Genomic DNA, 22,196 nt, shown 5'->3' with positions numbered 1-22,196 from the left:
TCAGTTTCTCCGTCGCCTCCTGAAACTCCCTATGTGTGTGAGCAATGCAGCCATACATCTGGAGCTAAGGACTGCATCATTGGAGACTGTCATCTGGAAGCGAGTCTTTGGCTACTGGCTGTCCAGCTGGCATAGGCTTCCCGACCATTACCTCTTTCAGTGCCTCTGGCGGGATGACTTTGTTAATCCGTGGGTAGGAAAAATCCATGCCAAACTTCTGAGCATCGGAATTTCCCCAGCAGACTCCTTAAAGATGAACCTACGCTCAGCCAAAAGCCTTATCGAGCAAAGATTAGCAGACATTGAAAATCAACACAACCTCTCCAGGGGTGGGGGTGTCTGCTCCCCCAGGTATCATGGAATAACCCCACCACTTGGCCTTCCATCATATATGTCATCTCTTTCATCTGTACCACACCGACTTGCATTTATTCGTGCAAGGTTCAATGTTTTTCCATCGAACCTGCTGAGCCACAGATTTTCCAAGGGTTTGGTGTCTCCGCTATGCGAGTGTGACGGGAAAACAGTTGAATCTCTTCCACATATAATGTTCAACTGTCCCTTACATAGCATAGCCAGGACTAAATTCCTGGGTCCTGCTTTACTGCGCTTGGTTGGCAGGCCTGTTGAGTCACATGCCGCACTGCTTTTGCAGGATACAGATCCTTCTGTAACTCTGCAGGTGGCGAGATTCCTGAATGCGGTTATCTCACACACAAAAACCACCAAAAAACAACATCAACAACAAAAACTAATCGGACAGTTATGATGAGAGTGCATGACGGATCTCGTCTCCAGTTCTCCTTTTTCTGTGAACCGTCCCTTGGATTTTTCCGGGCCCCAAGCTGTTATTTGTCACTGCTCAATGACCCACCCTTGCATCGTGGTGTTCCCCTTCTGTTGTTAGATGTATTGGTTTTTATGTTTCTGTGCTTTTAGGTTTGTACATATTTTATGGGCTAATAGCCGTAAATAAATTTGATGATGTTGTCAAATGACTCCAGCCCAGTCAAAGCAATGCTTTCATCACTGACACAATGGCTTGCTTCATTTTTTCATCATACCTCATAGCAATCCCACGTGACCACTACAGGTTATCAACCATCACATGGGGGTAGGGAGCAGCCAGGCAGCCTCTCAGGTTGCACTCGGTGAGCTGACATTCATCTTCATGGATGAAGGTGGTGATGGTATAGCAGAAGTCATTAAAAAAACCCCACACATTTCCTAATCTTGGAACTGCATTCCAAAATTGTCTCTTAATAGATACTGCTGGATCCAGAGGTATAAGAAGTATTAGAATTGGCTTATTTCATGTATTTTCCTTAAATTTGAACTGACTTTTATATTGAAACACAGAATGTAATTCTGCAATCTCAGCTCTTGTTTGTGACTTCCTGGCTCCAATGGTCTGGTATAATGAGCCCCCCCCCCCCCCGCACCTGGGCCCCATTTGCACTACACATTTAAAGCACTATGCTGCCACTTCAAACAATCCTAGCTTCCCCCAAAGAATCCTGGGAACTGGAGTTTGTTAAGGGTGCTGACAGTTGCAAGGAAACCCCTAGTCCCCTCCCAGAGGTACAGTTCCCAGAGCACCCTGGGAAGACCTGCAGCCTCTTCAAGAGAGCCCTACAGTTGCCACCAAGGATTGGCATATTCTTCATAGATGCATTTACCACCTCAGGCCTTCTGTGGGCATACAGTGCCAAGGACAGGGTCTCACTGATGAGACAACCCCCCTGTTCTCGTTGAGAGTCGGGGTGCCACTTTCCCTCCACACAACGGGGGTTTTCTAGGCTTAGTTTCTCCTGCCTCAGGTGAAATTTTTGAATGATGCTCTGAGAGGTCACTGGACAAAAGAGGAGCCTTTGAAGAATAACACATTTCTTCCACCACAATAAATCTTCCTGAGTTTCAGGTGCCACAAGACCCTATTTAGGGTGTGTATTTAACATTATTGTGCACTTCTTGGTGTTCTAGCATGTACGAATGGGACTTTTAAAATTTGTTTTCAGAATTAGATATAGTTACCTGGCTTTAAGGCTTAAGAACTTCAGCCGTCTCTGGTCTAGGTCAAGATTTTACCAGTTTTTTGGGGGGCCCTTTCTATAGATGAGAGGTTGGGCAGTTTTGTAGCTGGCTTTAGCAATTTGCTAGTGAAGGAGACAGCACCCAGAAGGTGAACAAGCTACTACCAAAGTCTAATCCAAGAGCTCCTTTTATTGCTTTGCACCCTGAGTAGCTGAAGACCCCAAACTGTGGCTCTTCCCATCTCTTGTGTAAATCTGGCATCCCCCTCAGGACTTCTGGAAGGCCCTCATCTTCTGCCTTTGTATCCTCTTCCTCACCAAGGGACAGTTTGTCCTTCCCAGTCTAAAAAGGTTCCGTTGTCCTGGTCAGAGAGGCGGGAAAGCACTTGGATGATCCCTCTTGTGCTGGAGGCCACACTCAAGACTCCCTGGAACAAAAAAGCGACATGCTGCATTATTAAGTGGCCAAAAGCTGCCATCTGTTCTACCAGCAGCTCCACAGAGGTTCCTGGCATTCGCAGAAGCAAGGCTGGCACCTCCTGGGGGACGTGCCTGCTGCAAGAATCTGACAAAGCAGCCTTCCTTCAGGAGTGCCAGCCCATTGCCCGGTGCATGCTGAAGTAGCCTTGCCAGGCAAGGGATGAGGCAAAGGATGTGGGGTGAAGGGCTGCAAATGGGATTTGGGGGTGGGGGAGCTGAAGGCTGGGGTGTGGCACCACACCAGCCTGGGTGGAGGGCATGGAATTATTGAGACAGGTGGAAGGAGGCGCCTTGGGAAATTGTGGTGTGCCCCCCTCCCCCCAAAATGTAAGCTAAACTTTGCTTCAAGGTATAAACTGAGCCCAATTTCACAATTTCAGCCTCCCTCTCTCTGCTTGGGAACTGGTAGGAGGCCGTGCTGCACCACTGCTTCTCAGAAAGAAGAAGCTATGTTTCACCCCTGGCTCTTACAGCTCCTTCCTCTGATACATGAACTTGTCTAGTGGGGCTGGGAGAGACCCTGCCGTACGTTTCCATGGGGCTGCAGCACAGCCCTGCTCCCCTTGGTCACAACGGCTCCCAGAGCTCTCGCAAAACAGCCCAACTCTACATGGTTCCCTGCTTGTGTTCCTGGTGGGGCAGAGGAAGAGGGCAACCGGCAGCCCTTTTGGCCTTGTTTCATGTGGAAAGGAAAAGCCCCACCTACTCCTGGTTCTGGCTCTGCCCAGTACCACCCTCTGGCCCCTGACAGATGACTCTATGGGAAAGTGGCCTTCAACAAGGAAATAGACCGTCTCCTCCCCCCTCCGACTTGCTTCCTTCCTGAGTCATGGGATGCCTCCACCCTCCCCTGCTTTATGCTGCCTATGGGTGTTAACCAGATGCCATTCTGGTTGGGCAGCATTTCTAGCCCGCCCATAGGTGTCAACAGCAGCTACAGATGATGCGAAGGAGCACACCAAGGAAACCAGGGGATCCAGCTCCTTGATTGCATTAATGATGAACCTGAATTTTTGTTCAACTCTCACCTCAGCCTCATCCCATGGAGACATTTGCATCTTGGAATCTGACCAGCAGGCCCCAAAACACTGTCATTGGGGGGGGGGGGGAGAGGTCCACTCAAAAGGAACTGCTCAGAGGGAACTGCTGCATGGAAACCTTGCAGACTGCGTTTCCCCTGCTGCTGTTGACCTGGATGAGGCTGACCTCATCTGTGACTTCCTGCCAGTGACTGTACAGTCCAGGAAAGTAAGGATGATCATGTGTGGGTGCTGCTCTCGCTTATTTAATATTCCCTAAGTGCCTCTTTCCAAGCTCCCACAACAGCTTAACTGGTCTGTATGTGAAAGCTTGTGCCTTTTTCATCCCATGGGTACACAAGGCTTCCCCTGAGTGTTGTAGAATTTACTCCCCGCCCCTTTCTGTGCATCCTCTCTGTGACTAAGGTAGAGAAGTCCAGGAGGGCCTGACCTCCCTGCAGGCACATCAAAATCCACCCTATATCGTTGCTCAGATGTGGGCCCTGAGGATTCTTCTTTGGAGGTGGTCAGGCTGAAATCCACAGTGCCATGTGCCCCCCACCCCATTCCATTATCACTTAGGCTGGTGCCTACCTGCTCTACTCCAAGGTGGGTCTTCACTCCTCCAGGGTGGATGGAGACACACAGGATCCCATAGGGGCCATACCCGAGAGACTGGCATCGCGTCAGCATGTTCAGAGCTGCCTGCAGAGGCAGAAGCACAGTCAATTGGGGCAGAAGAGTTGGGACCTATTGGTTCAAGGGATGCCTAGCCAAGTTTGAGGCTGCAAGAGGGGGTTACGTTGTAGCCTGCTTTCATGCCCTGGCTGGTTCCAGCTGTCTACAAGCATCTTGTGGCTCTCAGGCCATGGAGCACCTATCCCATCAGTGCCTGACAGAACCATCCATGACCTGGAAGGGTGGTTGGGCAGCTCTGGGGGAGATTTGTAGTCAAATCCAATAAAACATATGCTTGCTGGTTTGCATGTGGAGGGGTTAAGACCATAGAGCTGTATTGCTGATAATCCAACTCAGACTATAGAAACGTAATTGGTAGAGAAGACTCTGTGTTGTGTCATTTCCTCTCCTCTCCTAGGAGGGAAGAAGCAAAAGAAGTATTTTCTGTCCTCTCCCCCTCCTCACTCACTCTCTCTTCAACCAGCCATGAAGGGTATTTTACCTGCCTTTGGTTCTAATGCTGTTGCTGCTATGGATGAATGCTTAACTGTGAGTAAAATATGTTTCCAACTTCCTTTTCAGTCTGTAGCCAGTTTTTTTGATAAACGTGGCAACTGTTATAAGAATTTTAAGGTCTTACATATATAAAATAAATGTTCATAAATGTACCAAGCAAACACACGCGCACACCACATGGCTGAAGCCCACAGTAAAAGTCATGAAACCATTTTGTCCCTCCCAAATTGACCTCAGATATTTCTCTGCAAGGTCGAAGGAAATGGGAAACCTCCCCATTTTCTATTTGTTCACAAATCCTCTCTTAAGGGCACATTTAAGATATGAATAGGGTGAGCCTGTGACCTGGATTCAGGAATTACCGTAAGTAGTTATCACCACAAAAGACTAGCCAGGCTCTCCAGGTAAACCCATTAACAGGTTTCCTGCCGGCCCCTTCTCTATGATGTATTGGGGTAGGTCTTTGGGCTACACCCTTCCTGTGATGTATGTATGATGTTTCTGGGGGGTGGTCTTGAGCTCCAGGGTGGGGAATTTCAAAAGTCTATATAGGAGTTCTTGGTCCCTCCTGCCTCCAGTGTGTGGTTGTGAGACCCTGTTGCAACAGTTAATAAAGATCAGGCTTACTAGCTGCTTTGCTTCTCAATATTCTCTGGTTGGCCTCTGTTATTTTCTCCTACCAATAGAGAACCTACAAAAGGTCTCTATATGGGCTCTTGGGTACCCCATAAGGAAAAAGGAGCCATTTTTTTCTTATAACAATTTGGCGAGCCAGGCAGGAGTTTCAGTTGTCCAGATTCTGAGGGCGAGGAAGGACTGGTGATCCAGCATGCACCAGGCCATTTGCCAGGAGGCGCCACCAGTCCTCCAGCGATCCCAGAGTCCAGAAATAACGAGTTCCAGCAGGTCTAACCAGAGGAAGCAAAGCTCGATCGGGCCGGCCTTAAACAACCAGTCAAGAGATCCCAGGATTGCCAGGAACAGTGCATGCGGAAGTGAGTATGAGAGAGAAAATGGGGAATTAAGGAAACACGGGTAGTAGGCGAACTAACCGCAGCAACTAAAAATCTTCTCTATCTTTACTATCCAGTAACAAAGGGGGGAAATCAGCCTAATGCTTTCAATTAAACTGCATAAGATGGGATTTAAAGTCTGTTCAGCCTGTACTTTTAAGCACAAGTGGTAAGCTGAACCTATTGTCTGTTAACACCGCCCCCCCCCCCCCGTGGGTCTGTAGGGGGATAAAAGATAGTTAATTGTAGCCCATCATCTACCTCATAAAACCTATCAAGCTCTTTGCCTCCCATGGGGCTGCTAAAGAAAACCCTGTGTGCCCTGAGCAAAGGTAGAACTGATGGGTGCCAGGCTCCAGGGAGCACCCATCTCATTAGCTCCCAGTCGGCCTGAGAGGCCTCTGCCATTCTCTGCCTTTTATATCATTTATTTGCTTTAGTGTTTTGAAATTGTAATCTACCTTAGGCACCTATAAATACATTAAATAAACAAACCTATGTGTCCTCATAGACAGTACAGTGTGCCTCAGATTCACCCTGTGCCCCACTCATCTTTCACTTGGCCTAAAGACCGCCTTTCTCTCTCCCCCCCCCTCTCTCTCCTCCCCACATCCTCCAGAAGTGGTACTTCAGGGCTCCTTGGCAGGAGTCCAGCCTCTCCCCCTCCTTTCCCACCTTGCTGCAGCGGTAGCTGACGTCTTGCCTCCACTCCCACCCGTCAACGAGTGAAATGGAGCCGTAGCTGCTGGACATGTTGACCACAGCGGCTTTGCTGCAGCTCATCCCGCCGTGCCTGCTTTGCTGAGCTGCCATTTTGAGCAAAGGCAAGAAGGCCTGTAAAGGGAGAGAGAAGCAGCACCCATCACCCATTGTTGTGCGTCACCCTACAGGCCCCCACCCCTCTCATTCTCTCTCCTGCTAAGAAGCCTCCATTCTTTCCTCCATTCTTTTCAAATTAGCTGGAGACCCGCTTCCTGCTGCTTCCTCTGAGTGGGAAGAGTCCCAGAGCTGGAGAACTGGCTTATGAGTAGGACTGGTGGCCTTGCAAGTGTTATAGCCAACTCTTTTCTCACCTGACACACCAGCATGGGCCCAATCGTGTTGGTGGTATATAGGGACATCATGTTCTGGGCGTTCTCAGAGCTCAGAGTTGTTTCACAAGCCACGGCGGCATTATTTATGAGCAGGTTGAGACCACAGCCTGCCACACGCTCTTCCACTTTCTTGGTAGCTTCCTTGATGCTGTGAGGATCTGTGACATCTAAATTAACAGAATTTAGTAAGTTTGCCAGCTGCTGCCACTCTGCTCCTTCCCGTGGCAAAAAGCAAAATATTGCTGTGGTAATTCTGCAGTTGTGGAGAACCAGGATAGGGTTAAGGAGAATGGCAAAGGTATAAAGGTAAGAACTGAATTCAAATCTCTCTTTGGCCACTGTCTCTTACCCTAGCGGGTGGCGCTGTGGTCTAGACCACTGAGCCTCTTGGGCTTGCTGATTGGAAGGTCGACGGTTTGAATCCTCGTGATGGGGTGAGCTCCCGTTGCTCCGTCCCAGCTCCTGCCAACCTAGCAGTTTGAAAGCATGCCAGTGCAAGTACCGTATTTTTCGCTCTATAGGACGCACTTTTCCCCCTCCAAAAATGAAGGGGAAATGTGTGTGTGTCCTATGGAGCGAATGCAGGCTTACGCTGAAGCCTGGAGAGCGAGAGGGGTCGGTGCCTGCAGCCTGAAGCCTGGGGAGCACAGCGCTGCACACCCCAGGCTTAGGACAGCTATCCGCAAGCCTGCGGAGCCCGGCGGGAGTTCCCGCCGGGCTCCCAAGGCTTGCAGATAGCTGCCTGCTGTCTCCGCTGCCAAAACAGTGAGACGGGGCGCTGCACGCAGCCTTTGAGCTGTTCCCCAACCTGCTCTTGAACGCACCTTGTTTTTGAGGGGGAGAACAAGAAAAAAAATTTTTTTCCCTGTTCTCCCCTGCCTATTTTTCCTATAGAGCGAAAAATACGGTAGATAAATGGGTATCGCTGCAGTGGGAAGGTAAACGGCATTTCCGTGCGCTCTGGCTTCCATCACAGTGTTCTGTTGTGCCAGAAGTGGTTTAGACATGCTGGCTGCATGACCCGGAAAGTTGTCTGTGGACAAACGCCAGCTCCCTCGGCCTGAAAGCAAGATGAGCGCCTCACCCCATTTTTGCCTTTGACTAGTCTTAACCGTCCAGCAGTCCTTTACCTTTTTTACCTTATGATAGCCTGCCTCAGAGCGTTGTGAAGAATAAAGATGGGAATTGTTATCTGCTCCCTGTGTTCTTTGGAAGAGGTGGAGGAGTTTGGAAAGACGAGCAGCAACAAGAAATGGATTGCCAATGGGAAGGGCAGTGTAAGGCTATTATAGTTCATGGTAGGTACATACCCAGTTGAAGTAGAACAAGAGTTGAGACATTTGAATACTTGCGAGCCATTTCCTTTAATACCTGGAGAAAGAGAAAACAGGCAAATTTTACATGCTAGTCCCTAGTAAGCGCTTGCTCCAAAATTCAAAAGCAACTGGGCTATGTCTTGGGGGGGGGAGAGATAAATGGAATCCCTACACATTCCATTTGTGTAGGGAGTGGAGTAGGCACCCATTATATCAGGCCCAGTTTCAAAGTCACATTTTCTCCTACTCCCTGCCCCAGCTTCATTATTATTATTATTATTATTATTATTATTATTATTATTATTATTATTATTATTATTATATTGGTCTGGGCTGGGTGTTCATCAGTATGCAGATGACACCCAGCTCTACCTCTCCTGTAAATCAGAACCAGTGAAGGCGGTGAAGGTCCTGTGTGAGTGCCTGGAGGCAGTTGGAGGATGGATGGCAGCTAACAGATTGAGGTTGAATCCTGACAGGACAGAAGTACGGGCGGGTGTGGGGGATTCCCTGGTCCTGAATGGGGTAACTGTGCCCCTGAAGGACCAGGTGCACAGCCTGGGAGTCATTTTGGACTCACAGCTGTCCATGGAGGCTCAGGTTAATTCTGTGTCCAGAGCAGCTGTCTACCAGCTCTACCTGGTACGCAGGCTAAGACCCTACCTGCCCACGGACTGCCTCACCAGAGTGGTGCATGCTCTAGTTATCTCCCACTTGGACTACTGCAACACGCTCTACATGGGGCTACCTTTGAAGGTGACCTGGAAACTGCAATTAATCCAGAATGCGGCAGCTAGACTGGTGACTGGGAGTGACCGCCGGGACCACATAACACCGGTTCTGAGAGATCTGCATTGGCTCCCAGTACGTTTCCGAGCACAATTCAAAGTGTTGGTGCTGACCTTTAAAGCCCTAAACGGCCTCGGTCCTGTATACCTGAAGGAGCGTCTCCACCCCCATTGTTCAGCCCAGACACTGAGATCCAGCGCTGAGGGCCTTCTGGCGGTTCCCTCATTGTGAGAAGTAAAGTTACAGGGAACCAGACAGAGGTAGTGGCGCCCACCCTGTGGAACACGTTCCTTCAGATGTGAAGGAAATAAGCAGCTATCCTACCTTTAAAAGACATCTGAAGGCAGACCTGTTCAGGGAAGTTTTTAATATTTAACGCTGTACTGTTTTTAACACCTGATTGGGAGCCGCCCAGAGTGGCTGGGGAAACTCAGCCAGTTGGGCGGGGTATAAATAAATATTGTTGTTGTTGTTGTTGTTGTTGTTGTTGTTGTTGTTGTTGTTGTTATTTTATTGGCTTTACAGGCCAAGGGGGCTGGCATTTGTCTGCAGACAGTTTTTCCAGGTCATGTGGCCAGCATGACTAAGCTGCTTCTGGCGCAATGGAACACTGAAACCAGAGCAACTCACAGAAACGCCATTTACCTTCCTGCCAGACCTATTTATCTACTTGCACTTTTTGGCGTGCTTTCAAACTGCTAGGTTGGCAGGAGCTGGGACCAAGCAACGGGAGCTCACTCCGTCGCAGAGAAGGTTCTGCATGGGGTCACAGGTGGCAGCTGTGACCGGCCACTTTCTACTACAAATTTGCAGAGTTTTAGAATGGAAAGGGATGGTGGCTTTGCTGCTTTACAACTGCACCCATCACTGGCTCCATTTTAACTTCTAACTTTTAACCAAAACTACCCAAAACACATCAGCACTTAGCTCAGCCAACACAAACTGCTTTTGAACCAAATGCAGATAAATGTTGTATATATTAATTAACAGAATCCCTATTGTTGCAGTGTAGTCTTGTACAACATGAATGCAATGCAGGAAAATGATTATTTGGTATATCTTCAAGAATGCACATGCAACACCCACCCATTGGAAGATTTCAAAACCATTCCATTCAAAAATGCCCAGAGTTCAGTGGTTAGAGCCACTGGTTTGCATGCAGAAAGTCCCAGGTTCAGTTCCCAATGTCATCTCCTAGAAGAGCTGGAAGAGACTCCCAAGCCTGAAACTCAGGAGAGCCATTACTGCCATTGTAAACAACACTGAGCTAGATGGATCAATAGGTCTTTCAGTGTCAGGCAGCTTCCCATGTTGCTCATTTCTCATTAGCTCCTCCAGTGTAGCCATTCCAAATAATGGAACACTCTCTGCCTGCTTGAACCCTGATTTCATTAATTTCCTCCCCTGTGTAACCAAGCCATCTATTGAAGGAACCTTCTGAAATCTCCTGGCTCTTGGCCCTCCCTGTTTTAGCTGGTGCCAATTGGAGTAAGGTTGGCTCCCATCTAGCCTTCTCTGTACTGTATTCTTACCCAGATACTCAAGAGGTATAATGGATGGATATTTTAGCCAGTGGATTGGCCAATGTTCAACTGTTTCATCCCAATCTTCAGGTGCTTACCTGTCCTTCAGGTTCATCTGGATGCCGGCAGGTGGCAAAGATGAGCTGAGGTGGATATGGCAGCTGGAGAAATTGCTCCACCAAGCCCAGGCCAATCCCCCGGTCGCTCCCTGTCAACAATATGCTCTGAATTCTGAAATCTTCCATGTTGTCTGTCCGTCTGTCTCTCTCTGTGTGTGTCTCTCTCCTCTGACTGGAGGAACTTGGGTGGAGTGGAGATATTTGGGCCATAAGAGACACTGCCCATCTTCAGCTGATATCCATGGTTATGCAAGTTTGCAAAATGTAAATTAATTTGTCTCAGCACCAGAGTAATCACACATGAGCAGCTTTAATTTCAGCAACAAGAAACTATTTAAAATGATGCATCACCCAGATGTGTCAAGATCAGGCGTGGCCTGAATGATGTTGAGACATTTGAAAAATAGGTCTGATCACACCATCTTCCCTGAAAAGCATTAGCAGTAGGTGTTTGATGATGATGTTGATGACGATATGATGAGTTTGGAGAGGTCTTGCTGCAGCTCATAGAATCATAGAACTGGAAGGGATCCTAAGGGTCATCTAGTCCAAACCCCTACAATGTCGGAATCTCAACTACAGTATCTATGACAGATGTCCATCCAATCTCTGCTTAAAAACATCCAAGGAAGTCCATGGCCTCACGAGCGACTCTGTTCCACTGTCAAACAGCTCTTACTGTCAGAAAGTTCTTCCTGATGTTCAGTTAGAATCTCCTTTCTTGTAACTTGAAGCTATTGGCTAGAGTCCTACATTCTGGAGCAGGAGAAAACAAGCTTGCTGCATCCTCCATGTGACAGCCCTTCAGATCTGAGGATGGCTATCATATGTCCTCTCAGTGTGCTCTTTTCCAGATTAAACATACCCAGCTCCCTAAATTGTTCATCATAAGGCTTGGTTTCCCATCCCTTAATCATCATTGTTGTCCTCCTCTGCACATGTTCCACCACACAATTGACTTGTGTTAAACTTGTGATTTACTAAGATTCCTAGATCCTTTTCACGTGTACTACTAGTAAGGCAGGTGTTCCCCATCTTATATTTGTGCAGCTGGTTATTCCTGCCTCAGTGTAGAATCTAACATTTGTCCCTACTGAAATTCATTCTGTTAGTTTAGGCCCAGTTTTCCAATCTGTTGAGGTAATCTTAACTCCTGTTTCTGTCTTCTGAGGCATTGACTACCCCTTCCAGTTTGGCATCACCTGCAATTTTATAAGCAGGCAGAGGGCCTTCTCAGTAGTGGCGCGCACCCTGTGGAATGCCCTCCAGTCAGATGCCAAAGAAATAAATAACTATCTGATGTTTAAAAGACATCTGAAGGCAGCCCTGCTTAGGGAAGTTTTTAAGGTCTGAAGTTTTAATGTATTTTTAATCTTTTGTTGGAAGCTGCCCAGAGTGACTGGGGTATAAATAAATTATTATTATTATTATTATTATTATTATTATTATTAAGCACTCCCTCAATTCCTTCATTCAAGTCATTTATAAAGACACTGAACAACAACTTTTCCCAGGGCAGAACCCCACTTGTCACTTTCCCCCCAGGATGATGATGAGGAACCATTAATGAGTACACTTTGGGTTCAGTCAGTCAACCAGCTACAAATCCATCTAACAGTTACCTCACCCAGCCCACATTTTAGCAGCTTTCCTTTGCCTGTGTATAATGAAACCCAAGAGGACATGATCACTTCCTCCCAAGGTTCCCTATACTTTCACCTCGTCAGTTTCTCCCTTCTGATGAGGACCAGATCCAAGAGAGACGACCCCTTTGTTGTTTATTCCACCTTCTGGGAAATGAAATTGCCAGTGAGTCAATGGAGGAATTGGTTGGATCTTACATTCCTGGCAGAGTTAGAGTTCCACTCCTGCCTCTGTCCCCCTCTGTAGGGAGTCACCTGTCATCACCACATGTCTTTTCCTTCTCTGGAGAGTGGCAGGAATCGTTCTCTGCACTGTACCTTCCACTGACACCTTGGTGTTTTCTGAGGTCTGCAACCGCTGTACTTGCATGGAATCAATTTTGTAGCTCCAGAGACACAGCATGGCTGCTGACAGTCCTGCTTTTTTGTGCCATGTTCCTCCAGGGGATTGTCTCCTGCATTGGGCAATCTTCCTCCTACCTAGGGGCACCCCGCCTGTATCTCTGTCCCTGGACAGTCTGCTCTAGTGCATCAAAGTGTCTGGCTCCAGGTTAGTGAGTTAACGCAGGTAAGCAATTTTATGTAATTAAAAAAATACCATTGCAAAGAAGCCAGGGCAGCTAATGACATACAGTCTATACAGCCATAAAGGGAAGATGTTGTAAGTCCCAACCACATATCAAGTCATTTCCCCTCCTACAACTAGGCAGCACGGCTCCTTGGTTCTCACTGTCTCTTTGTTTTGAATTTAAGTATCACCTGCCACTGGCAGATTTTCTCTTACCACTTTTTCCTCTTGTATCTTAAACTACTTAGGACTTTTTCCCCCAAAGGATTTCCAAGTAGAGTGGGACTCCCTTAAATTGGGCTCATTGGTTCTTGGGTTTGTTTGTTTTTACTCACCTTCCTAGTATTTCATCTTTTGTCTTTTCTCACTCTTCCTTCCCAGGCTTTATAAAATGGCCACATCAGTTACCAGTAATAATCCCCAGCATCAAATCAAATCAAAATGACCAAAGGCTCAGCAGTCTGAGCCTCATTTGTTCCATAGTCTGGTGCCTCTTGGTTAATCTGGAGATCTCCTGCACCAGTAAGGTACTCCTGTATCTAATATTGGTGTTGTTGATTGTTGGCATTTGTCTGTCTTGAGAGTCAATGGAGTGCACCTCTGGAGGTGGAGTCAAATCTCTGTGTTAACAGTGCCAAAGTGACCTCCCTGAGGAGCAAGCCTGGGTAGTGTGTATGGAGGTCTTTATTCTAACTGATGTTGTCCAAAGGAAAGCAGAGCAATATGTTTGGCATTGGCTTGGCTGCAGGAGTTGCCAGAAGGAGGTGTACAAGGTGCCATCCAACCATCTTAGGGACTCCACTCCAGATTCTGTAGGGTTTATTATGTAGGTGGACCCACTATTAGTCTCATCTGTTCAGTCCGCCTTTCTTTCCACACAGAGGAAGTCCCTAACTCACCGAGTTTAAGACCCATCGGCTACGCTAACTTGGTTTAGCCAGCCAGCCAGTGGCCGCTTCTAGGAGCCACAGGGCAGCTGTAAACCAGTTCCATCTAGTATGGCGGCTGAGATCCTATCTGCCTTGCCAGTGGTAACCAGAGCATGTGTCCTTTAGCCAGGATAGTGAAGCTGCTGCATTTGCAAGCTCACTCATCTGTTGTCCAATCAACACTAGATAATGGGCATGTGCCAGTCGCTCACCAGCTGGAAGAATTTGTTGTGCCCTTGGGATGTTTTGTATTCCAATAGTCACCTTTTCCCCAAACGAGATTGCAGACATGTCTCATGAGGAGAGGCGGAAGGAAGTTGGGATGCTAACTCTGGAGAAGAGAAGGCAGAGGGGGGAATCTGAAAGTCCTCTCCAAAGGGTGAATGGAACAGTCACAGAGAAGAGGACAAATACCCAATGGGGACTTCCTGCATCAGGCTAGGGGCTGGATTCCTAGATGGCCTACAACACACACACACAACTGTAAGCTTTTAGTCCTTTTCACTAGCAACCAGAATAGCCTTTTTAAAAGCTTTATAGCAGCCGTGGAGTAATAAATGGGTGCCAACTAAGGCGCCAGTCCTGCCTGTCAAAGTGACTTGGGGCAACTCCCTTTGTGCTCATTGGTTTATTTCCAAGTAAAGGTGAATAAAAGTGGGTGGCAGTCAGTGATGTAACTTCAGGGAAGCTTAATAATGGTACCAAAAAAAGCACGTTGGGGCTTTATGCCTGGCTTGGTGTTTTGCCCTTCACAATGGAAGGTGTGCAGTGAGTAGAATTAAACAATGCCAACCCCTGGATTGCTCACCAACCATCTAAGCAGGCTAGCAGGGTAATTAGATGACATCCACTCAGCCCAAGGGTCGGGAAAGGACTTGAAAGGATTCCATTATTCAGTCCCTAAAGCAGTCCAATTCTGAGCTAAGAATACTTGCAGAGTTTGGTCTTGAGTTTTGGCCTAGAAACCTGAAGTTATTTGGGTAGTCAGCCTTGACTTAGTTCTTGCTGTGTTTGAGAAACTGTGCTTGAATTCTGAAGGAACCTGCTGCTGTGGAAAAACTCCACACCGCCTTCTCCGTCTCCAGGTGGGACTAATACGAATAGACAGAGACCACTTCCATAAAACAAAAGCACCCAGGAGGTTGATACTTATTTCACTGCTGCATTAGGATCCCCTGGTCTTTCCAAGGTATGGTGCGGGTCATGAGATGCAAATGGCACAGTACCAAAATCTTTTATACCCTTTCTGAGCACTCTGAGACAAATAATTTTAAATTGATTGCTTACATTTCCCAGAAGTATGAGCTTGTTCAGTTCATATGCTCTTATTGGTGATTACCGTACATTCCTAACATAGCATTTCAGTAGACACTGCCCCATTTCCTTGACATGCCCCTTTTCTTATCTGTCTTACTCATTAGATTTTCTATCAAACCGTTCCCAACGGGTCAAGATGGGTTCCTACATCTCTGCCGATCTCATCATGAATACGGGGATGCCGCAGGGGTGCGTGTTGAGTCCACTTTTATATGCGCTCTATACAGCTGACTGTGTCCCCAAATACCCCAGTAATAAGATCATTAAGTTTGCAGATGATACAATGGTGGTTGGTTTAATCACTGCTGGAGAGGGGGAAGCAGCCTATAGGAAGGAAGTTGAGCAGTTGGGGGAGTGGTGCAGGAAAAACAACTTACTCCTTAACTGAAAGAAAACAAAAGAGATTATTGTGGACTTTAGGAAATGTAAATGGAATATTCAGCCACTTATTATTGAGGGGAAGTGCGTGGAACAGGTCTTGGTGTTTCGATTTCTGGGAATGGAGTTGAGAGATGACCTAACCTGGGGCAAAAACAGCAAAGACCTGATGAAGAGGTTATATTTTCTGAGAAACCTCCGGAACAACAATCTCTCAAAGGACCTCTTGATGGCGTTTTACCATTGTACTGTTGAGAGTGTATTAACTTATGGTTTGTGTGTGTGGTTTGGGAGCTGCACGGTCAGAGAAAAAACAATGCTGTCCAGGGTTGTAAAGACGGCGGAGAGAATAAATTGGGTGCACTCTTCCCACCTTGGATCAAATCTATGCTTCCAGGTGCCATAAGAAAGCTGCAGAGATAGTGCAGGATAGTGCACGTCCTGCAAATGATCTCTTTCAGCTTCTGCCTTCTGGAAGAAGGTACAGGGTTATAAAGACTAGGACTAGCTGCCTGAGAAATAGTTTCTATCCAAATGCGATTTTGATTTTAAACGCTGTGTAAGGAGTCTCTGTGGAAGTATATTGTATTTAAAAATGGGGTATCGGAGTTTTTAGGGGGCTAACGGGGTTGGGATGGCTGGGGTAGCAGGCTTGTTGGTTTTTTAATGTCTTATGTAGATTTTTTTTCAATTTCGTTGTTCTGTATGGGACAATGACAATAAAGAGTATTGTATTGTATCGTATCATATCGCATCGTATCGTATAGAATCGTATCATCTGTCTTACAAATCTCAGGTCACATAAACATTGGACTTTGCACACACCGGGCTGGGCCTTGCTCAGGTTAACTTCAAAGCTTCTTCACAATGCCTACCAGTTATATTTAATTGGAAAGCATCTTTCATGAGTCACTGAGGAAGATGCTTCCTGAGAATTTTCTTGTAAGGCAGTTCAAATGTACACATTGCTGTGTTAAAATGTTGTGCATTCTTTTGAGTCATCCTAGACCACAGGTGCTATATAAGAAGAATTCTGAAGCCTGCGAACCAACAGCCATGGATAAATTTCATGTCCAGAGTGTTCTAGTGACAGGATCCAATCAGGGGATTGGCCTGGGACTTGTCAGCCAGTTCCTGATGAAGCCAAACCCGCCAGAGTGGGTGTTTGCCACCAGTCTGGATCCTGAAGGACCTAATGGGAAGGTAAGGCTGGTCCTATCCATTGCACAAGAAGAAATATGGGGCAGTAATATCAAGGAGAGGAAAGAAGCCACTGGAAGCCTCACACAATTTCACAGGGGCTGTCACATAGTTCCGATTCTGTGCAATTCCATTTGCACAGGAGAAGCAATTGCTCCAAAGAGATACAGAATGAGGCATCCCCTGCCCAGGGTATTCCAGCTGTTTAGGACTGCAGTTGTCATCTGGGAATTGTAGTCCAAAATATTAGGAGGTCACATTAGGATGGCAGATTATGGAGGAATAGATGACATAGCAAGGGGAACTTTGGATGCTTGGGATGTGGCCACTTCTGCACTAATATCCTCCACTGGTTCTCATCATTTTGGTGTAAAAAAGGGGATTTCAGAAATGCTTTTTTCCTCTCTCTCTTTTTTTTTGTAGAAGTTGAAAAAGCTGGCTCTGCAACATCCAAACCTGGTGGTGCTACAGTTAGGTATGTATGTTTTCATCCTGCTAACACTGCTGATGGATGCAAAATTTTACACATTTCCCCTGCAAACTCTCACTTACTGTCTTCATCTTGTTGTTGGCATCACATATAGTTTCATCCCCACCTGAATAGAGGTGTTCCCAGGGAGCACTGGCACTGTGGAACACAAGCCAGAAATAAAAACTTGCCAGAATGCTCTACTGCTCTTGTGGCTGATGCATGAGTGCAAGCCTCCCAGAAATTGGCTGAGAGCTTAAACACAGGAACTTAAGAAACTTCCTTCTACCAGCTCCAACCATTGGTCCAGCCAGTCTGATCCTGTGGTGAATTTGTGGTGAAATGGTCATCTGATGGCTTCATCAAGCAGGCAAAGCATAGTGCAATGTGCTAAACTGAGGAGCCATAGCTCAACATGAGAACATCTACTTTGCCTGCAGAAGGTCCCAAGTTGGTCTCTGGTATCTTCTGGTATCTTGGACAGCCACTGCTGCTAAGACAGGGCTAGTTAGCTAAATCAATCAACAGGGCTTGCTCATCGCTATCCCTTTTCTTCAAGCAGATATCCGAGATCTGAAGAGCATTGAGGCTGCTGTGCAGAGAGTCGAGGAGCACGTCAAAGAAAATGGCCTGACATTGCTAATTAACAATGCTGCCATTTTGGTCAAGTTTACCCACTTGGCTAATGAAACAGCCAATAACATGTCCGCCCTGTACAACACAAACACTGTGGGAACCTTGCAAGTCAGTCAGGTGAGGATGTTCCAGGTTGGGGGGGGGGGGACTCAGTGATGGAGTATCTGCCTTGCATGCAGAATTTCCAGGTTCAATCATTTGGCATCTCCAGGGAAGGCTAAAGAGAGACTCCTATCTGAAACCCTGGAGAACTGCTGCCAGTAGACAGTACTGAGTTAGATGAACCAATGGTCTGACTCAATAGAAGACAGCTTCCTGTGTTCCTGTTTGTGTGAATGAGACAATAGTTACGACAATGTGATGGGTTGTCTGACAGTGACCCTAAACAGGAAGATGAAAGCATGCAAGGAGAAAGACGAGCCCAAACTCAGAGATGTCAAGGCTGCTGTTCTGCCCCTTCTCCTCCTGCAATTTAGCCCATTCATTTCCACACTTCCCCCTTTCCTGTCCTTCCTTTGCTACTTTCCTTCCACTAGAAATGGCTTCTCTAAGTGGCTGTCCATCGCCTGGGATCTTCCTTCCATCTAATGAGCCCAGTTGTGCTGGTTTCTCCCAGGCCTTCTTGCCCTTGCTGAAGGTTGCTGCCCAAAGAAGCCTCCAAGAAGGGCTGAGCTGCAGCAAGGCAAGCATCGTCAACTTAGCCAGTGACTTTGGCTCTCTGGAGAAAATGGCTGGATGGTGCCTCTCTCAAGTCATCTCCTACCGCTGCAGCAAGGTACCTCTCAAGGCTGTGTGCTCCTAATGTTTGAAGTATGATTAAGATGTGGAAGATGCATCTAGTCCAAAACAGCAGCCCACACCAGTTAGTCTAAAGGAAGCACCAGATTCCAAGTGGTTTGTGAATTAGCCAAGTTATGAAATTTCAAGTTCTTATGTAGGGTAAACGTCAGAGCCTAGTGGATGTGTTGGAAAATGTGACGTTGATGAGATCCACTTTTTAACTTATTCTGCACCAGGGTTTTCATGCGACTTCACCCTCATGACAACAGTCCACTGGGGTAGCTCCTCAAGGCCTGATTTTTTTTTTAAAAAAGTAATATTTATTAAGAGTTTAAAAATTATTAAAAAAGAAAAAAGTTAAACCAAACAAAACAATACCATACAATACATGAAAAACAAAAACACCACTTATCTTAACAAAACAGAAACAAAAAACAGAAACAATTAAAAACACATCCAATATTTCCATATCTTATCTTTCATTTACTTGTTTCAACGACCTCCTCACACCTCCCTTTTCGTGTTCTAGTTCAGTTAGCTATTTCAGCAAATCCTTTCCATCTTTCTCAATTTTTGTCCTATAATTTATCTTAACACAATCTAACCTTACTTTTTTCCCCTTTGGCCCATTAACAATCTATTTTTACTTAATTCTTTATAACATTTCTGCTAAAGTCATATAACTTCATTCCAGCATCCTTCTAACATTCATTAATTTTACAGTGTTTTTGTAAATAGTCTTTAAATTTTTTCCAATCTTCTTCCACCAACTCTTCTCTCTGGTCTCGGATTCTGCCAGTCATTTCCACCAGTTCCATGTAGTCCATCAACTTCATCTGCCATTCTTCCCGGGTGGGTAAATCTTGTGTCTTCCAATGCTTTGCGATGAGTATTCTTGCTGCTGTTGTAGCATACATAAAGAAAGTTCTATCCTTCTTTGGCACCAATTGGCCGACCATGCCCAGGAGAAAGGCCTCTGGTTTCTTCAGGAAGGTATATTTAAATACCTTTTTCATTTCATTATAAATCATCTCCCAGAATGTCTTAATCCTTGGGCATGTCCACCAAAGGTGAAAGAATGTACCTTCAATCTCATTACATTTCCAACATTTATTGTCGGGCAAATGGTAAATTTTTGCAAGCTTGACTGGTGTCATGTACCACCTGTAGATCATTTTCATTAAATTCTCTCTTAAGGCATTACATGCCGTAAACTTCATATCTGTGGTCCAAGGCCTGAATTTTTAGTGGCAACGGGAATTATAATGCCCAGAAACAGCATAAAATTTATGTTTGTGTAGATATACCGTGTCACCTACCTTTCATTATTTATTTGGGTGACGTAATGGTAATGGTGATATGGTAAAATCATATACAGTCATTATCAATTGCACCACCATTACATTACCCCAAAAAACAATGCAATGTCATTGATAATGATGTTGTTGTTTAAATAAATGAAATAATAATTCTGAATGGTGAACTCACCACTTCTTGGCCACACTCAGAGGTTCAGCATTTAATGACCCAGCCTTCTGTACTCTGGCTGCCAGAGAGTGGCCAGCTTCTCCTCCTGCTGCTGCTGCTACCTGAGTGCTGCTTTTAAGCTGGATATGCTATGAACTTCTCCAGGCAGCACAGGTGCCCTGTGTGTGCAACCTCCCTAATCCTAAACACTTGGGGGGGGGGCAACCAGACCTTGGACACCACCTTTTTGTGTAATTATCAGGGCAACTGGACCCTGGTGCTCCTGAGTCTTTAAGGGCCCTCTGCCTGGAACACCTCACACCTGATGTGCCCTCTTCTCATGGCACCTCTTGCCCTCAGGCTGCTGTGAACATGCTGACCAGGTGCCAGTCCTTGGAGTATGGTCCGTTGGGGATCCTTTGCATCTCCATCCACCCTGGCTGGGTGAAAACTTCCATGGGGACATGTCTGGTAAGTGAGGCCAGATCCACCCAATAAAATGCCTTGGATGGTCAGGCATTTTAGTGATTTTCCCCTTAGAGGAAGTCTCTGTAATGGAAGGCCAGGGAGTATCAGGGAGTCTTCCTGGGGGCTCCACATTTGCTGCATAAGGAGCAGCCTCAAATCCATTGCTGAGGTCTTTCTTGGGCAGGTGTAACACTCACTTTTAGCTCCAACTACACCTTAATCTGGTTGTACTTCTGTAAACTGCCCTAAGACCTGTGAGTGTGTATAAATTCAATAAATAATAATAATAATACCTTGAATTGGAAGAATGCCCTCTTTTAGACTGCAAAAGGCCAGGCTCCTGGGGAGGGACTCCAGCTCAATCAATGAACCCCAACAGCATGTTCCTTGTGCAGACGGAGAGGGTATAAACTTGGTTAATTCAACCTATGCATTGGGAAACATTTGTATGATACTTTAATATATAGATAATTTCTTAAGGAAGTGAGAAAGAGGTAAATAGGAGGGGCAAACAAGCGGGGGTCATTCGTACATATCTAAAAGAAAAAAAAATTCAATAAAATAGTATAACACAAAAGTTGGAAGCAGGCGCAGCAGCAGGTGGCGCTGGTGAGCAGCTCTGGGATTGGAGAGGAGATGCCAGGGGCTTCTCGCTTGCCCATGTTCATGCATTCCGTTGTGTGGCAGATTATGACAAGGTCTGTCCCTGTGCTCATGAGGGTGAGAGACTGATAGAACAGAACAGGTAGTCAGCCCTGTCAACCAGGGGAAAGGCAGATTCCCTAGTAATTCCCGTGGCGTTTCTAACTGTTCCCTCTCAATTTCATAGGTCCCAACTACAGTGAGTGAGAGTTGCAGTGGGATCTTGAAAGTGCTTTCTGCTGTCACTGACAAAGACTCAGGGTCTTTCATTGACTGGAAAGGGCGTGTTGTTCCTTGGTGAGAAAACGAGTCACAAATCATGGGCCTCCATCCATCCATCCATCCATCCATCCGCTCCATGAAGTCTGTGATGGCAATAAAACACAGATAAAGCTACGTGAACTTCCTGAGTTGCCTGCTTCCATTTCTTTCTCGCTTGCTTGCTTGTTTCTGTTGTATCTAGAAATGCCTGTTGATGCCAACTGATAGATCCCATTTCAAGTTTGCAAATTGTGTCTGTTTTCAGTTTGGTGGAGGGAAAGACCCGACTTGGCAACACAGCCCCACCTCCACTTGCTCCTTCTTCCATGGAGAAGACCTTGTTGTCCCGCAGAGGAGGTGCAGGGTTCCCCTTCTCTTCATCCAGCTGCTCTTGGTGGCTGCAGATTTTCTTTTTTATATATATAATAAATTTTATTCAAAATTATAACAAAATATATTTTCCAAAAACATATCCTTATTCCCCCCCCCCATTTTCCCTCCCCCCATAAAACCCATTCCCCCACCCCCCGACTTCCCTCAGTTCCAGTCTTTGGTTTCTCCAATAATGCTATTTTCTGCATGTTACAGAGTTGTATAGATCCTCCAACTGTTTAGCTTATTTTTATCAGTAAAAAAATTGTGAATGTTTATTCAAAACCTGCCAAGGACTCCAGTTCGCTTTGTTGCATCCTCAAATACTTTGTGAAAGGTTCCCATTCATCCTTAAAGTCACAGTTATCCTTATTTCGTAGTTTATGTGTCAGTTTTGCCAGTTCTGCATAGTCCATCAATTTTTCTTGCCATGATTCTTTACAGTAGTCGGAGTTTCTTCAGTCTTCCATCCTTGTGCTACCAGAA

General features: G+C 46.2%; 2 protein-coding genes across 12 annotated transcripts; one reads left to right on the top strand and one right to left on the bottom strand.

The window, feature by feature from the left end:
- Positions 1 to 2,203: 2,203 nt before the first annotated feature.
- LOC310851976 (C-signal-like) lies at positions 2,204 to 11,235 on the bottom strand. The gene is made up of 6 exons (XM_083754687.1): positions 10,560 to 11,235; positions 8,144 to 8,204; positions 6,813 to 7,000; positions 6,415 to 6,573; positions 4,127 to 4,237; positions 2,204 to 2,461 (listed from the first exon to the last, which is right to left on the bottom strand). The coding sequence occupies exons 1-6, from the start codon at positions 10,788 to 10,790 to the stop codon at positions 2,348 to 2,350; spliced, it is 864 nt and encodes a 287-aa protein (XP_083610813.1). The 5' UTR covers positions 10,791 to 11,235; the 3' UTR covers positions 2,204 to 2,347.
- Positions 7,007 to 21,487, top strand: LOC310851975 (C-signal-like). 11 transcript variants are annotated; one of them, XM_083754683.1, is made up of 9 exons: positions 7,007 to 7,139; positions 12,668 to 12,773; positions 15,142 to 15,226; positions 16,423 to 16,618; positions 17,039 to 17,090; positions 17,647 to 17,837; positions 18,337 to 18,495; positions 20,328 to 20,438; positions 21,265 to 21,487. In XM_083754683.1, exons 3-9 carry the CDS (start codon positions 15,174 to 15,176, stop codon positions 21,376 to 21,378), a joined length of 876 nt encoding a protein of 291 aa, XP_083610809.1. In that variant the 5' UTR covers positions 7,007 to 7,139; positions 12,668 to 12,773; positions 15,142 to 15,173; the 3' UTR covers positions 21,379 to 21,487. The 11 variants fall into 11 exon arrangements, with proteins under 11 accessions (XP_083610809.1, XP_083610807.1, XP_083610805.1 ...); XM_083754681.1 differs by having other exon boundaries at positions 16,414 to 16,618; XM_083754679.1 differs by having other exon boundaries at positions 15,813 to 16,618.
- The last annotated feature ends 709 nt before the right edge of the window (positions 21,488 to 22,196 follow it).

The sequence above is a fragment of the Podarcis gaigeae genome (genome assembly GCF_964106915.1).
Source record: "Podarcis gaigeae genome assembly, chromosome: 8".
NCBI classification, from domain to species: Eukaryota; Metazoa; Chordata; class Lepidosauria; order Squamata; family Lacertidae; genus Podarcis; species Podarcis gaigeae.
The sequence above is the reverse complement of the archived record's forward strand: the minus strand, read 5'-3'. Positions and strand labels throughout refer to the sequence as shown.